The 18,274-nt window shown below is 42.8% G+C and overlaps 1 protein-coding gene across 1 annotated transcript in view; it reads right to left on the bottom strand.

The window, feature by feature from the left end:
• Nucleotides 1–925: 925 nt before the first annotated feature.
• The window catches only part of si:dkey-49n23.1 (semaphorin-3D), a 91,586-nt gene continuing 74,237 nt past the window's right edge, over nt 926–18,274 (bottom strand). The window contains exons 7-18 of the mRNA XM_056389588.1: nt 18,058–18,186; nt 17,812–17,954; nt 16,739–16,853; nt 16,222–16,291; nt 15,457–15,601; nt 13,527–13,749; nt 8,664–8,752; nt 6,568–6,609; nt 5,951–6,108; nt 4,735–4,799; nt 3,694–3,869; nt 926–3,142 (exon numbers count right to left, since the gene is read on the bottom strand). Coding sequence (XP_056245563.1) covers nt 2,642–3,142; nt 3,694–3,869; nt 4,735–4,799; nt 5,951–6,108; nt 6,568–6,609; nt 8,664–8,752; nt 13,527–13,749; nt 15,457–15,601; nt 16,222–16,291; nt 16,739–16,853; nt 17,812–17,954; nt 18,058–18,186 — 1,856 coding nt within the window. The 3' untranslated portion in view covers nt 926–2,641. The remainder of the gene's footprint in view (nt 3,143–3,693; nt 3,870–4,734; nt 4,800–5,950; nt 6,109–6,567; nt 6,610–8,663; nt 8,753–13,526; nt 13,750–15,456; nt 15,602–16,221; nt 16,292–16,738; nt 16,854–17,811; nt 17,955–18,057; nt 18,187–18,274) is intronic.

Raw genomic sequence — 18,274 nt, 5'->3', positions numbered from 1 at the left:
CTGAAGCGTTAAAATGGCAGAAAAACAAAACAAAATCTCTCTATTAAACCCGGTTACCTTGAGATAATTAACTGGGTGACTATATATTCCCCTTATTGCGTCTTCAAGGAGGTTTCCTACTGTGACGGTTAGCTTGGCTGCAGTTGTTGACGTCTTCTTCTGTGGTGTTTTAGTTTGTAGTCATGTTGTTGCACTTTACTGCCACCTCCTGGAGTCACTCATCTCTTCCAACATGCATTTAAACTGTATATTTATTTTAATCATATCATGTTATAATATTAATAATAATAATTATAATACATTTTATTTACAATAATAACAACAATATGTTTGATATTTAATCACATATAATAATAATAATAATAATAATAATAATAATAATAATAATAATATTTTTCTAAGCTCAGTAGTAATCAGTACAGGCAAACCAGCCTGACAAAGGAACAACTTCCTCAGGGCTCTAATGGCTCTAATTTGAGTTCAGTAAAATTATCACACGCTAACTAACACTCAAACCTGGGTTCAGGTATCAGCGCAGCATAAGAGTACTGGTTGGTTTCCCCAGTCAAAAAAAAAGGAAGCGGCTCTATGTGGTCTGCCTTGTGCTCTGTACGTGATGTTTACAAAAAGCCACAGGATGCCACCACAATGCACACTACCTGGGAGGAACCAGGATGTACCCTTGGCCCCTTTGTGAGTTAATGCAGCCCTGATATTAGGCCAAATATCTTCATTATCTTTTTCATTCTCCAGCAGGAATGTGACCTCTTTTACTCTTAAATGTGTTGACAGGATTTTACACATTACAAGCCAAAGATTACATGATGCTGAGCCGATACAGAGGTGATGCTTGACATCAATTCATTTAGCCAAGTTGGTTCAGTCCATTCTAACAAATTCAACCACAGAAATATTACACAAAAAATGTAAAACATCTGAATGTGTTTATTTGTTTTATTTTACATGTAAGTTGTCATTTAGTGGCTTATTCACATACAGTATAACACAGTTTCATTATTCAGTTCTTGATCTCAAAGCTTATTAGAGTTGTGACATAAAAAAATTGCTTATCAAAAACACACGTTTATATAAACACTGAGGAAAATGTACTAAATTCTTCTACATGAAGAAAGAAAACTATCAAAAATAGAGTTCTTTAATATACACTGACGTGAATAATAATTATTAGTTACATGGCAGAATTAATAAGCTATACATAATGTGTTTTCAAGCAAGGTCCATTTCATGTGCGTTTCCACTGAGGCCTTTAAATCCACCCGTCAGGTTTGTATGAAGCCTAGATCTTATCAGCGTAGATCAGCATTACGTCTCAGAACAAACATAAATACATGTAGAAAACATTATATGTTTTTGTTAAACACAGTTAAATATGTAGCAGTAAACCGGGCAAACACTTTTCATATATATGACATTTATATATAAACGTCTGTCTGCATTGTGTGTGAGATCCTGATACATTTTCACCCGTCAGCTGTTTGGTGCCACTGGTGCACCGCGGCACTGACACAGTCTGAGGAGATAGTTTAGGTAGAAAAAGGGACAAAATAGAAAAGGATTGTTGTGGTAAAGTCATTGCATTAAAGTAAATAGTTCAGACCACTGGTCTCTCTAACACTACAAGAAACCCTGAAAACTTGGCTTCAAATCTAGAATATTTCACAAGAATATTCAATAGTAAAAGACAAAATAAGCAACAGTCAAGTTAAGTTTGCAAAAAACTACAATTTATTAACTGTTTAAAAATTAGCAAATCTTTTTCATCTGGAGTGTGTGAATGTGATTTAATAAAATCTGATCGACAGAGTTGGAAGCACAAACAAACAATCCAACAACTATGATCAGATTTTAATTAAAATCCTGCATAAAAATTCACTTCATCCACTTCAAACCAGAGAGAAGAGCTCAGAATAAAACACAAAATAAAAGTTGTATATTTGGAAGAAGCTGTGGTTTTTATGTAGGATCCCATCACTTGCAGTAAGAAGCAAAGTAATAAAACAGGTTTTTAAAACTCGGATCAGTTGGTTTTTGATGTTAGCAGCCAGATAATCATCCTGCTGGATATTTTTAGAAAAAAAACAACAAATATAAATGTATATTTAGACGCCTGCAAACAAAACGCGATCACATGCATCTCTTCCCTTTTCACCGTGTCTCTCTGTTTGTGCTGACGTGACCGGACGATACAGTGTGTTGTCTCGTAAACCGTCTGCATTAAATATACAGGATCAACTGTGTTACACACCAACAATACGTGACTCGTTCTAAAGGGATTCAGACACCTGATGGCGTCATGTGGGGCTGGATTTCTCCCAAACTTTGACTTGGAAAAACAAGATTTTCAATTGTAGCTGAAGCTCAGAGTTCTACCGTCCTACGTTCCAAACTGACGAACTTTCTAACAAGATAAATTCAGAGACAAATAACTTTTTCTTTCTACTTTGCTATTTCCTTTTTTTTTGTAGTGTCTAAATGTCAAACTATTCAGGATATACTTTTCTCTTTGTTGAATATTACTTTACTGGTTGACATCATTTGCTCAAAAAGCAAACGTCCTTGATGTAACCTCTGCACGTGCAGGATGTGTTGTCCGTAGACAGTGTCTGTGTTCTCCAGGTGACTAGAGGGGGGTCTCGGGGGGGTTGTTCCTCCTCACCCGGGCTTTCCTGCTCTCCTGCTTCAGCTTCAGAGCGCGGAGCTTCTGCTGCCGGCGTTTCTCGCGGTACCACAGCTGCTCGCAGTAGTCGTCCACGCTCAGGCTGTTGGTCCCCACCATGTGCAGGTCCTTGTAGCTCTTCACAGGGAGCTGCTGCGGGTGCTGGGGGGGCAGCCACGAGTTCCTGTGTCCCGGCACCTGAGGTGGCGGATGAGGGGGCCCGGACTGGCCGAGAAACCCGGAGACCGCCGCTCCGGCCGGGCTGGTCCTCCCGTGGTGCTGCTGGTAGCGGGTCGGGTGGAGGCTGTGGTTGGGGATGATGTGGACGCGGTACCGGGCCAGGACCTGGCTGTAGGAGTGCTCGTGGCTGGTGCAGGTGTAGAGGCCCGCGTCACCCTGCTCCAGGCGTTGAACCAGCAGCCCCCGCTTCATGTGGAGCGTGCGGCCGTCATCGCTCTGAGGGAGCTGAGCGGGCGACAGAGACGGTTTGTCAGCAGCTTTTAGTCTAGAGTCTGTCTTTCCTCCTAAGCCTCGTTTCTCCCCTCATCTCCTGCTCACCTGTCCCTCCCACCTGTTTCCATCAGCCCTGCCGTCCCCTGCTCTCCCCACCTGCACCTCATTCAGTAACTCTGGACTTTATATACCTGGTTCCTTCACCTTGTTCCTCAGTGTTTCTGCTTCAGCTCCTGTGTCTGTTCCTGAGTGGTTTCCTAGTGTTCCCCTGTGAACCTGCTACCTGCATTTTCTACCTGTTTCCTGAACCTGTTTGCTCGCCTGTCGACTCACCTGCCAGTTCATCCTGCGAACCTGTTTTTCTTCAGTTACAGTATGTCCATTAGTCTGCCTTTGTGTGTCCAGAACAAATCAAACATTCACAGTCTACTCCTTTTGGAATGATAAGCTATATTATCTAAGTGTTTGTAGATCTGAATGATCTCTGTTAGAAAACTGAAGCAGGTCAACATCTGTCACCTGCAGATGTTTGCAGATGGAGAGAACAGGAGTCTCAGTCTCACCTCTGTGCTTCCATGCGTCTGACTGAGCGTCTGCTGCTGCTGCTGCTGCTGCTGCTGACTCTCTGTGCGCTGCGTCGTCCACCTGAGCTCGGCCTGAGACGACCGAGGAACACACTCCAGGAAGGTGGAGTTTCCCTCCACACCGTACACCAGCTTCACCTCCACAGACTCCGAGTCTGAGTTTAAAAAGAAAGAGAGATTAAAAAAACAAATCGTGAGAATCTGAAACAGGAGGGACGATAAGAATCAGTTTCTCTCGACGTCGACGCTTCACAGCTTTAACAGGAAGAGAAACAGAAACGACACAAGACAAGAAACACACATTAACATTTTATAGACACATTTATATGAACAGTTAAACATCAATTTATCCTTAACTGGAATAATCTTTGCTGCCAGGGGAAGTAGAGAAAACTGCAGTTACACAGTTCATCCCCTAGATGGCGCCCTGCATCTGCTTTCACAGCAGGAAGGAGACGAGGGAAACTACTGTATCCTCTCACCTCACCTGACAGAGGAGATGTAAAACTACACTGAGATGCTTTTTGGTTCTTAAAACCACAAATATATCTTCTTTATATCTATCAGTGTAAAATATGAACCTTTACTAAAAGACAAAAGACTTGGAAAACTGTGAACTTATCCTTTGAGTCTGCACACCGACTGTTTCTGGGACGTGAGCTACATACTTAAAACCTGCTGAGATTTAATAGCTATGTACTGGAAACAATCTTCTGTCGTCTCTTATTTGGACTGTTTGAACATTCGGCATCAAGACCGATTCATCACATGTATCTGAGTTAATATAAGGAGCTCGTGCACGCTCACGGACTCATGCAGATCTCAGATAACAGATAAACCAGACTGTGACGTTTCACATTCCGGCTCTGCAGCAGCACTTCAGCATACGTGATCAATCACACGGGGTGTATATGTTGAGTGGAAGTCCTCTGTTCCTGAGTGCACGCCGTAGTGACATCACTGGAGCCCCATCGTGTAACTGACGGCAGTTTATTTATATCAGACGGTGGAAATCCTTACCGTCCTCTGTGAGTGGGCACTGGCTCCAGGGGTCTCCGTATTTTATATCCTGTCTGCGTGCCCGCCTGACACACACACACACACACACACACACACACACACACACACACACACACACACACACACACAGAGACAAACAGATGTTTTATAATGTGCATCTTGATGTGTATTTGTTTGAAACTGTGTGTACATGTTGCTTTCAGTTGAGTTTAAAGGAGTAAACCACTGATCTTCAACATCAGGGTCAGTACCACAGAAAATAACCCTGACGATGTCGTTCCAGTGTAAATCAGTGTTTGTCTCAGCTTGTGACTGAAAACCTGCAGCTGAGCTGCACTGAAGCAGCTGAAGGATTCGCCACAGACTCAGACACTAGACGCAAATACAAGCCGGTCCTCGGCACTGCAGGTTCAACTTTATACAAATATCCCCTGATGCTCGAGGGGCGACCTGTTGCACTTGTTTTCATTCCCTCTGCAAAACAGCTGTTAGCAGCTGTTAGCCCGTTAGCTCCAACTCCACTTTATGACAGCGCCAAACAAACGTGAGGTAAAGAGCTTCCCCATTTAATATAATATAACAGCAGTATAATGGATGGCAGTAACTGTCCAATCAGAGCTGAGTAGGTAAATCACATGATTAGCACAAAACACACCTGCGAGCTTCAGGCTTCAGGCTTCAGGTCTGTATGTGTGCATGTGGTGTAAAACTGAATTACTTTATATCTTCTAATTTTATCAATCATTAATTGTCTGTAAAAACTTTAAACTCCTCTATGACGAGGGAGAACTGTGCTGAAAACATTAATAACGTAGGTTAAAGGTGTGTGTGCACTGATGTAGACAGCAGACTCATCCGTTAAACAACAGCTGACAGCAGCAGATAATGCAGCTGCCTTTAGATAAAAGTGTGAAGCAGCGTTAAATCCTCCTCCTCACTGTCGTTTCTCCCGTCGGCTGCTCGGGGGGTGAAAATACGAAGCTACTGCGATTATGAAGGAGAAAACACGGAGCAAGAGGAGGTCATGAAAACACAGAGTGTTGTTTCAGCCATGGTAAAGAGTGTTGTCACGTCTCCCCTCCTCCTCTCTCGGTTTTCTGTCCTTTAAACTGAAGCAAATCTGAATCCTTTCCTCTCCTTTATCCTTTCCATTAGTGTTTGCATGTCTTCTCTTATTTCTGACATACAGAGCCTCCCTCCCTCCCTCCCTCTCTACCTCTTGCTGGTGGGGAAGTATCTGGAGCAGGTCTGTCCGTCCCAGGAGCAGTAGGGGTCTCTGGCGAGGCAGCACTCAGCGCAGTCGGTCCCGTATAACTCGCACCTCTGGAGCCCCAGCTGGACCACGCCGAGCTCGCTGGACACGTACAGCTGTTGCTGTTGGCGAGAGGGAGAGATTCAGTTCATCATTCTGACTACTGTTAAAAGAAGAGAGAGAGCTGGAGCTGACATCTTTAAAGATTCACTGCTGAAAATTCATTTTCAGAGGCTGATTTCACTGTAAAATATTATATATTATATAATTCTTCTCTTTATTTATTTGATTTTATTTAAGGATTTCTGTGATAAACATTTGTAACATTAAATTTTTTATGCAAAACCCATTTTAAAGTAAGATTATATAAAAACCACGTTGTGAAACCAGAGTTTGCCACTGCGGTTAAGTCAGTAACTGAGTCACGACCACAGTCGCTCTCACACTGAAAACACAGCAGTTTTCCAATAAAACCTGGTAATAAAAAATGATTACTTGATTAAAAAAAGGCGCTTGGATCAGTTTATAACGTCTTTGTTATTTCTCACACAGACAGACACACAGACGTCTCGTAGACTTACTCTCTTGGTCGACAGCTCCATGCTCAGGACGGGTGAAGGACTCTGTGGGATGAAGGGGAAAATGGATGAATGTAGCTGCTGCATTACACAACAAACACACAACATTTACACACTCATACTCACACATCTACAGATTTTCTTCTTCTTCTGTGTTTTATTTGAAGTGTTGATCCATAAGAAGATATATTTGTCGTTTTCTGAGTGATCCAATAAAAATACAGCAGATTTCAGGTAAAAACACTCAGAGAAACCAAATCCTGTAAAGGTTTGGATGGTGGGTCCAGGTGGGCGGGGCTTGGTGACTGCTTTGTTGTGACATCACAAAGTTCCAGAAGTCCTGACGGCTGGTTTTAAGGCTCAGTTTCTGAATACAGGCTGTGTGCATTTCTCTGTGGACTGAGGCTTTGATACTTTCACAGTATTAATATAGAAGCTAGAGCTGATCTATAATCACACTACACATGGACACAGACCTTTATACAACAGTGGTAAATGAACACAGGTTTACTTTATTCTGGCATTTCTTCCCATATTTTGCCAGATTGTGATGTATTATATAACTGTTTAAATTACTGAATAATGGCATAAATTTACGTTTCAACAAACAGCATAGAAACACACTTAGTATAGAACAATGAATAAAGATAAAAGGCTTCATATTCTCAGCTATGATCATCTTTGTAAGCGGGTTTTCATACTGTGGCGCTGAATCAAGACGCACTGAAATATTCCAGATGATCAGAAACTGGAAATGGGTCTTTAATTTCTGTGTGTGTTTAAGTTAACTAACTTTTTCTGGACTGGGTGGGTCCACACATGAATAAAAGCTTCATTCATTCAGTCACACCGAACTACATTACGCCCACTGTTTGCAGACAAACCTGGAGGAATGTAAGAAAGAGCTTCGGCTCGTATGACTGACACAAGAACTATCGCATCGATCTTTAACCGGTCTGATATTCTACCCTTGCGGAGGTCGAGGAATGCCCTCAGAGCCGCGTGAAACGCTGAGGCCTGGCCTCTTGGGGTCAGGGCGGCGACTGAGATTAGAGATCTAATGAGTCTCTTTCTTCCTCCGAGGGCTTAATGATCCCACAGCTCCATTTCTCCAGCTCACTGACTTGTTTCAGCGAATGATGAAGGGAGTCAACGACCCCTGACCGCCTCTGAGTGGAGGGGTCGAACTGAAGCAGGAGATAAAGGAGAGTCGGGATACGGTAGGCGGCGGGAGAAAGGAGAATTTTTACAGTGATATGTCTGTCCTGTCTCCGACACCGACCGACCGTTCAAACGCCTGCGGCCTGAAACCCGGTCAGCGGCCTCTACCCGCTCCAACCCGCCCGACCTTCAGGGGATAGAAACTATGAAATAAACAGGGCAGTTCATCACACAGCTGTAGAGTCGGTGCCACCTGTTTGACCCTCTGCCCCCGATGTGTGTGAGTCTGCTGGAAATGGGTTACTTCCTGTTTTAATCTCAGTTAGACGTAAACAAACAATGAGCATCTGGTTTCCTGTTTGTTTGTGGCTGTTTTTGTGTGTCGCGGTTTTCGGTCTTTCCTCCTTCCCTTCACCTGTGCTCTGTTTTCATTCCCTCTTTAATCTTCGCCTTATTTTTCCTCTGCTTTTGTTTTTTCTTTTTTTTTTTTACTAACATTCATGCTCCTCTCTGCTGCTGCTCTTCCCCCGTTAGTTTGTTCACATCGGGGACCTTGGGAAATATGTGCCCTGCTATCTGTTTTTCTGTTTACTGGAGTTATTCCAGACAAATATGTTCCATTGGAAAAGGACGTGCGAGGCCTCACGCAGCACATCACATGGTGCAGATGGGCACCGGGAGACACCGAAACAAGCTCCGACTTTCACCATAAAAGTCCTGTGGAGCGACATGTGTGTGTGTGTGTGTGTGTGTGTGTGTGTGTGTGTGTGTGTGTTTGGCTGTGCAGTTTGATATTAATGTTTCTGTGGGAAGATGCGAGTCAAAGGAAGCTGTTCACCATCAGTAAAAACCACCTGCTGTGTCACTGTTTTTGCTTCATTTGTAAGTAGCAGCTGTCATTAAAAAAAGAAAAAACTTTATTGACACTTGTATCTCACCTGGAAGACGGTCAGTTCCTCTAGAATGATCTCCTCCGTGTCCCAGTTGTCTTTGCTGACCGACACCGCCTTCACCACCTTCCCGTCGTCTGCAACATAAGAGAAGAAGACGTTCACTGAAACAAGATCTATTACACTGAGGCTCTGATGCGTCACTAAAACATACATTTAATTCATATTTAGGCTTTTTGAAGCAGAAAGGCTTTTACTTTGAAAGAACAAATTAATATTTCTATTAAATATTTAAAGTGACATTTTACTTTTAGCATTTATTACAAGTATATAAACATTTAATAGACACAGTCATGTAGTTACAAGCAGGTATAAGGACATTTTGAAGTTTTTATTAATGTTATCTCTGTAACTGTGATTTAGTATCTTGTTATTCATAACTGTTTATACAGCAGCTACAGTGGTTGATATACACATTAATAAACACTATAAGAAACACTATTTTTTATTACATTACACTATTACAGTGTGTTATAAACCATTTATCACTTATTATAAACAGGGACGCTTTGTTTTGACTGAACTAAGAGGTGAACTGGTGGAAGTTCAGTCCTTTAACACCAGATACGCCTCGAGGAAAAATAAACGAATCCCCCTGAACTTCACCGTGTTGTTGAGACTGAGGAAAATATGTGTCCTGTGAAGAATTGGAAATGTGGGCAATGAGATTTTAATGATTCAACGGTTAAATTAATGACCTGCAGGTTTCCCTCTCCTGCTGACGCACAGACTCACGCTGTGCGCAGCGTTCAGCAGCAGTAATATGTGCCGGTTTAAACTGGGAAAACACTGTTGCTAGGAGAAAGAAATGTCTGCTGCTTTTATTTAATCATAAATAGTGACAGATCTTGTGTTTGTTTTGTAAACCTTTAATTCTCACGGGGTTTTCAGTTGGAAACTGTAACACACACACAACATAACAATATATAATGTCGCCACAGGTCGAGCTGATCAACGGAAAAATTCATTGGCAACTATTCTGATAATCAAATAATCATTTTAAGTCAAATGTGATGGTTTCAGCGTCTGGATTTTAGAGCCTTGGTCGGACAGAACCTGTTACAACTTCCTCTTTACATTCTCATTCCCCGTTATTCTATATTTAAACAATGAAGTCACTTGTTTAGCATCTCGTTTCATGTAGATGATCCACTTTTTTCAATATCTGCCTAAAATATTTCCATCATTATTTCCAGTGAATACATTTCCTGAACAATATCTAGATATGCACTTTCCCTGTTTCGTAAGCTTTTACGTCACTTTCTTGATCCAGCTACAGCTTTTCTTTAATTTCTTTAATGATATTATTATAATTCATTAGACATAAACAAACCTGTACTCGGCAGCAGTGTTGGGGATTTCATGGGAACATTAATGCTAATTATTCCCACGTTTTCTGCTCATATGAAAAGATTTTCCATGTTTTGGAAGACAATATATTTTACAATTTATTTTTATTTTTTATTTTTTCCAGGTCATAAAATATACCAAAAAAAAAAGTAAAAAGTGACAAAAACATCACCAAACATTCTACAACTGTTGCCACGGTAACACAGGACACATTCTATAGTGAGTAACCTTAGCAACGGAGGGATCCTGAAGCTAAATGCACACAATGTAGCAAACCTCAAAGCTAGAACACACACCAGCTGCTGCGGTGAACACACAGGCGCACACACCCGCTCACACACACGCTGTTACTGTACATGCACACGCACACGTTTGAACATACACATGCAGAAATTCAAACACAAGAAGTGTACACACACACACACACACACACACACACACACACACACACACACAAACAAACAGAAAGACACACACACATAATGTCAGGATGCTCCCAGGGAACCTCAGAGATCTCTCTGTGGGAAAACGCTTCTGTGTGTGTGTGTGTGTGTGTGTATGTGTGTGTGTGTGTGTGTGTGTTTGTGTGTGTGTGTGTGTGTGTTTACAGAGGACTCCCCTACATGGACTAATGTTGAGCTGAGATGTGTGTGATCATCAGAGACTTCTGTCATTTCATCTCAGAGCTGGAATCAAATCCCGTCAGTTTGAAGTTTGAAGGAGATGATGATGATCTTTTATTCTTATTATACAAGTTAAACACAGACAGTAAAAACACGCCGTGAGCTGCAGACTGTGTTTGAACCCTCAGCTGGGTGGGCTTCAAATATTATTTACTCGACAGATGTTCCTGTTGGAACCATTTAATATCATTTAGTTTGAATTAATAAGATGTTCTGTTGGAAATCAGAAGTGTTTATAGGTGTAGTTGTTCTGTCATAGAAATGGGGAGGGTGCATGACATCATGTAAATATGAGGATAAATATTTTCACACGGTCTCTCCTGGGAGACTTTTATTGTCTGAGGACCTTTGTTTTGCTTTTGGTTTCTGTTTTTCTTCTCAAAGGTCAAACACAGGACGGACAGACAGACGCAGTAATGTTAATCAATAATAAAACAGCCAGCGAGTTTTCACGCTGCAGAGCTCCAGGCGACAGATGCACCAGTGTGAAGTTCTCACATCTGAATTATAAAGAACCTCCAGTTAGTGTAGGTCAAACTGTCACACACACACACACACACACACACACACACACACACACACACACACACACACACACCTCCTCTCTCTCTCTCTCTCTCACAGACAAAAATAGTCCCTATGATCTCTAATGCATTATTTCCTCTTGTTTTAGTATCCATCCACTTCCTGTCACTTATCCGGGGTCAGGTGGAGGTGGAGGTAGTCCAGACGTCCCTCTCCCCAGCGACATTTTGCAGCTCCTCCCGGGGGGATCCTGAGGCGTTCCCAGGTCTGATGAGATGTTTCCCTCCGGCGTGTTCTGGGTTTCCCCCGAGGCCTCCTGGCCTCCGATGGAAGTCGCCCAGGAGACATCCTCACCAGACGCTCGAACCAACTGACGCCTTTCAAGTGCGGTGGAACAGCGGATCTACTTCCAGCTCCTCCTGGATGTGCGAGCTCCTCGTAAATCGAGATCTTTGTCTTCCGGTTCGGCTCGGGTCCAGTACGTCTGCTTTACTGCTGACATCGACACCGCCACCGACCCGTCTGTCAATCTCCCGCTCCGTCCTCCCTTCGCTCGAGATCTCAGGGTCACGCTTTAGTAACGTTTGCTAAAAACCAGCGGCCAGCTGTTTTAGGAAATTACTGAACCCATTTTTTGGAGTAAGGAATGAATGGACTTCCAGCTGAAAGAAGGTGTAAGTATCATGGTGTTTGTTGACCGTAACAAAGATGAAATAACGCCTGTTTCATCCTTTAAAATAAAAACATTAAAAATTCCTACTTCTTTGTTCTACACTGTTATTTACTAATTATTTCTACACACTTTATCCACTTAATATGGATTATGGATGACTGGGTGTGTGAGATGCGTCAGGTTACAGGTTTAGTTCCATGAAGGGAAACTGACGTATTAGAAACATAATTTTGGGGAATTAAAAAATATAAACTAGACAAGAGAGAATGGGAAAAATGTTTACAGTTAATTAAGCTTTTAAAGAGCTTAAAAACTTTTTCTTAAATGTCACAATGTTGAGTTAAAACATGGATGAACATGCGCTTAAACCTGTAAGCCACTAAATGCATATTTTATTTCTAGAATAAACCACCTTGGCGTGCGCACGTGGCTCAGCAGCACGATAAATTAAAAAATCAAAAAAAAAGAGACGTAATCCACCTCGACAAACGGCAACAAAATCATCCATCAGACGGCGAGACGAGCGGAGAGAGAGGCGGATCCTCGACACTTGAAAGAGCAGAAGGAGCATTTATCAGGCAGGTGAATGTGCAGCTGATGGGGAGATGAGAGATGTTGGAGAGGAATCCACTTACAGGAGATGAATGGAGCCATCGAGGGACCTCTGGCCCCCCGGCCTGTCACCAGCCGCTAAATAACCTCCACCATTTATCACACACACACACACACACACACACACACACACACACACACACACACTGTCAAACACACACACACACACAAGGTTACTGCAGCCGTTGCTTTGGGATAAAACAGTGAACTCTTCCATTTCCTGCCTCCACAGGTTCTTTAACGAGATAATGAAGCACACACACACACACACACACACACACACACACACACACACACACACACACACTCACACACACTCGTCCTAAATGACGTTTTAACGATGTGACATGGTTAAAACACAGAATGGAAAGATGTTTCGGCTCATATATCACCTTCCTGCTCGAGTCACGGAGCCAAACAGCTGATCTTCTCCAAAAAAATAAATATCCAGCTGTGTTTTTTTTTTTACCAAAACCACAAAGTTAAAAACCAAAGTTAACGCAGCTCTGAGTTTCCAGAATCCTCACAGACAAATCTTTTCTTGTCTCTCAAGTGGCTCCTTTATTTCTGAACCACTGGAACTCGTTTTGTAAAACACAAAAACATACCGACATATTATTTGGTTCGTTAGCAAAAGAGTTTGTTTCCAAAACAATAGAAAAATAAAAGCGACTGTAAAATTCTTTAAGTTCGCTTCATGTTTTGTTTGAAAAGTCACGTGTGTCCGATGGTTTCAGACGAACATGGACGTTATTAAAGCTCAGATTTAAAAACCTTTTTACCAACATGAAGCTTCGATCTGTCTGATTTCTTTTAAAGACTTTTTCAGTCTTTGCCTCCAGATCATCTCGTCGTTCTGTTTTCTTTCATTCCACTGATCTTTTCTTTGTGTTTCCAGTTTTTTTTTATTGCTCTAATTTGCACTTTAATCTTTTTTCTTTTAGTTTATTATTATTTCACACTGTTTAATGCCTCTTCCACACTCCTCCTCCTCCTCCTCCTCCTCACCTGTGCCCAGGTGTAAGACGTCGTACGGTCCCTCCTCAGCGTCCACTCTGTCCACCACCACCCTCTTCAACATGTAGGGCGTGTTGATGCGGGTGAACACGGGTCTGCCGCCCAGAGGAAGCACCGGCTCCCACATCAGCTGGTGCTGCCGCATGAAGCTCACCACCTCGTCCGGGAAGTCTTTGGTGGACTTGTGCAGAGCGTCGTAGGTCTCGCTGGGACACTGGAGGAAAGAAGAAAGGGACGAATGATGAGGATGTCGAGTAGATGCCAAAATCTGAAGGGTCACATCTTCACTTTCTGTTGCACTAAATTATTCTCTTCAACCTTTTCCATTCATTCTTGTGAACCTTACAACCGTTAAAAGTTCACAACCACAAACTTGTGCAGATTCCTTTCGCTGAAACCAAAAGATGTTGGTAATTATCTGATACCAAAATGTGATATTCTCATTAGTAAAAGTCAAAATCCACCTCGGACACACTTTACTTCAGTATATTCACACTGACACACTGAGAACAGACGGCGAGTGCACGTGACATTAGGAAATGAGACATTACAGCAGCAGCAGATGGACAGAGGGTCGGACAGGAGGAAGAGGAGGAAGAGAGAGGAAAGCTCGTTCGGAAAAATGTAACTTTTTAGATAATGTCAAAGTTAATGTTGATTTGTGGAGAGAGGCGCAAGTTTCTCTCGATGAAAGGAGATGAAGAGGAGAAAGATGGGAAAGTGAAGAGTAGAGGTGAAGAGATGTCCCGAGGAGGTGCGATGAAGATTGATGAACTGATGAGATAAAAACAAAAATGTTAAAAGTTAAAGAATATTTTAGGATGAATCAACAACATGGAAGCCATTATTTCCTGTGCAGTGAGTCAGTGATCAGAGGTCGTGACCGCAGCATCTCTGTGACTGTTTCATGCTGCTTTTAATCATTCTGCCTCCGCCCTCCACATCCACACACACACACACACACACACACACACACACACACACACACACACACACCGACGTGGCCGACCTCTTCTGCAATCGACCACATGATAGAAAACGCCTCGGCTCCACAGAGAGGTGAATTCCCCAGCAGGGAGGGTGAAATAACACCTGACACACTGAAACACTAAAAGCTGAGCCGTCCTGACAGGTTGAAGCTTCCCAGAGGAGTTCACGGCCGAAGGTGTTAAATCAGCCGAGGTTAACCCTCTCACAGCGGAGTCGGCTTGTTTTCATCAGACGTGTTCGGAGTCCAATCTCGCAGGAAAAATTCACACAAACATAAATACCGTCCTCTTGTCGCTGTAGTTATAAAGAATTATGAGCCGTGAGATTTAAAGGTCCCATAGAGGCTCAGAAGCTCGGAGCTCTGGTGGCTGCTTTGTTGTGACATCACAAAAGTTACAGGAAGTCCTGACGGCTGGTTTTAAAGCTCCGTTTCTCAGCGCTTTGATGCTTTCACAGTATTAATATAGAACCTAGACCTGATCTATAATCACAAGAGACTTATATCTATACAAAATGGGACCTTTAATAAGCAATAATATTAATAAGCATAATCTAATCATTAAGTTTTTATCTGCAAGGTTTTGAGATTTGTAAGTCAGGAAGTAAAACAGAGGTGGATGGAATTTGATTTGTGCTGCAAAAAAAGAAATAAAAAATCACAATCAAGCGTCTCTGGAAAACCCACTGAACTCAGCGTAAACAAGAGAGTCCATTTGTTATAAAGTGTAGTTCCAGCAGATGAATCAAACCTTGGAACAAAACTAACTGCATGACTCAGTAGCACCAGTTTGTATGATGTGGTTGAGCTGAGCCTGAACACACTTTGTTGAGATGACACTGTAGGTGAGAAGACAAGACTACGAAACGTGTCTTCTGCAGACTGTAGGTTGTGAGGACACGTTGTATTTCGTTGGTGCCTGTGTGGACTCACGGTTCCAGGTCTCGGGTAGGGGATCCGGCCTTTGTACTCCACCCAGCGATAGTCGGGACCTTCTTTGTGGGCAAACGGCCCGTTGAAAGCCGCACGGATGGACGCCATGGAGTAGACGCACACCGCCGAACCGCGGAATATAGAGCTGCGGGAGAGAGAGCGAGAGTTGGTGTTCGCTGTGATGGAGAGAAAAGAGAGAGGGTCTGAAGAGGCAGGTTAGAAGTAAAGGACGGTGACACTCCTCAGAGACAAAGAAGAAAGAAAGAGTGAGAGAGAAAAGAGAATATGAAGAAGAAGGAAAACAGAACAACAAGGAAGGATGAAGGAGGGATGGGAGGAGATGAGGGGACGAGCGAGGGAGGAGAGGGGTGAGCTTTAATACGTCAGGGTTACAATAACACATCCAGACGGGCCTCTTCACCTTTGACCCCGGCACCCACCCACCAACACCCGACCTCCGATCTTCCACACACCGCTGGGCGTGCACGTGCAACTGCCTGGCTGTGAGCGTGCACGTTAATGAGTGACCCTGACTGACTCTATGAAGAAGTTTCCTTTATTTTTTTTTTTACAAATTTTTCTAATTTGTTAGAATAAAAATCAAAAAGTTTCAGATTGATGTTGCTGATTTTTAATGTTGCTCATGTTTTATTTTTTGTTTCCAAGACAAAAATCAAGTCGTTTTATTTAAATAAAAACTGCACATAGACATAAACATATAAATGGGGCAAACAGGAACTTTAATCCTGAGGAGTGAACTCTCACCTTGAGGTGCTGAAGACGCCATAAATGGTGGGATTCTGAGGGTCCTTGGTCTCCAGGACAAAGATGTCCTCTGGAAAAAAAAAAACAACCACAGAGAGACAGCATTTAATTTAACACTGTGACACTGTTCGCTCCTCATACAGAAAGGTCAGGCGTGGACAACCTGTCATACAGTTTGTGCTTCAGTCGGCTGTAAAGAGCTTTGACCTGCAGTAACCTACAGTACATGATGCGGCACTACACAAATTGATAATTTGTACATTTCCAAATAAGCACAAAACTTTCTGCGGAGAGAGTTCGCAGCTCGGTAAATCTTTTCAAAAATCGTGAGGTGAGAAAAGACAGAGGGAGGGAGGGAAGGAAAGGTTCCTGGCGCGATAAAGAAATGAAAACACAGGAGGGAGAGCAGCTGTTTAACCTGTGTCCAGGTTAAACAAGAAGAAAAGGGAGGGAGGGAGGGAGGTGAGGAGGCAGACGGAGAGGAAGGAAAAGGAGGGAAGGGAACGAGCGGTGTTACCTAGTTCATCGAACTGTGTGTCGACTCCGGACGGTCCGGGGACAGAACAGACCAGCCGCGCTTTGAGGAAGGTCGTCCAGCGGTTGATGAGACTCCTCTTCCCCCCGACGTCGTTCTGGGTCGAGAGAGAGAGAGAGAGAGAGAGAGAGAGAGAGAGAGGAGAGAGAGAGAGAGAGAGAGACAGAGAGAGAGAGGGAGAGACAGAGAGAGAGAGAGAGAGAGATTTTCAAAATATAATATATCTTAATTTTCTTGACTTTCCCTCAGTTACAGATGCATCTAATCAACATTAAAACAGAATCACTGAAGAACAAATCTGAGATACTTTCATGCCTCTTTACTTTTACTCATCTACGTTTCAGCATTTATTTATTTTACTTTTTCACTCCAGTATAATTATTATTTGACAGCTGTAGTTACTGTACAGATCATCTAAATACAAAGCCCCTGAGGAGCTCATGAAATATGACCCACTGTAGATTAAATGCACAACAGTAAATGAAATGAGATCTGAAACAATGAGTTAATAATAAAATAATCACTTTATCTTAATATTTCATGGCTCCAGCTTCTTAAATGTGAGAATCATCTGATTTTCTGTCTTAAATTCTCAAATAATAAACAAATCTTAAATATTTTCTTAAATAATCTGAAAGTTGAAACTGAATGATTTGGTGTTTCGAGTATTGACTGAACAAGATGAAGACGTCGGTCTGGGCTCTGGGGATGTGTGATGGAGATGTCAAAGTCAAAATCAGCAGATTCAGATTAAATAAACAAAATAATCATCACAATCCTATAAAACTAGATTTATTCTAATTAGCTACAACAGGAAAATGTTGCTTACACTTTAATGCATCGGTGTAAAACTCACATGGGACATTTTTCTGCATCGATTCTTTTCATTTACGACACTTTAACAGTTTAAACTTTAATGCAGGACTTTTAGTTGCACCAGAGTATTTTCACAGTGTTTGTTTTAGAACTGACCAGAACCTCACTGCTGTGTGTGGTTCTGCTGGACTGACTGTGTCCCTCAGTAATATTTAGTATTGTGTCTCTTGAGTTTCTACCTTGCAGACTCGAGCCACGCGACTGTACACCCTCTTGTCCCACTGTCCCGCCTCCACCGCCCTCTCCTTGAAGAAGAAGTAAACCTTGTCGTCGTCGGGACTGTGAGTGTCGGGGATGGAGAAGGAGCCCACGAACTCCGGCTCTGAGGGAGAGAGAGGGAGAGAGAGAGGAGACAGTTTGGCTGAACCTGTTTGAATGCGAGGCCGCGAGGTTTAAGAGTCACAGCTCAGTCCGCAGCGTCTTACCGTTCAGCCAGTTCTGGTCGTAGGCCTCGGTGCGGATGTAATGTTGACTGCTGCCCTGGATGGTCGTACGGAAGATCGCAGCGTTGGCTCCCATGAAGTCCACGGAGGTTCCTGCGTAGAGTTCCCCGTCTGCGGACACACGGCGGCAGAAACGAGGTTTTGCGTTAGAAACAGAACAAAAGCTTTTCCTCCGTTGAGATTGATCTTATGCGCTGAT

Source organism: Seriola aureovittata, chromosome 2 (genome assembly GCF_021018895.1).
Source record: "Seriola aureovittata isolate HTS-2021-v1 ecotype China chromosome 2, ASM2101889v1, whole genome shotgun sequence".
Lineage (NCBI taxonomy): Eukaryota > Metazoa > Chordata > Actinopteri > Carangiformes > Carangidae > Seriola > Seriola aureovittata.
This window is presented reverse-complemented; position numbering and strand designations above follow the sequence as displayed.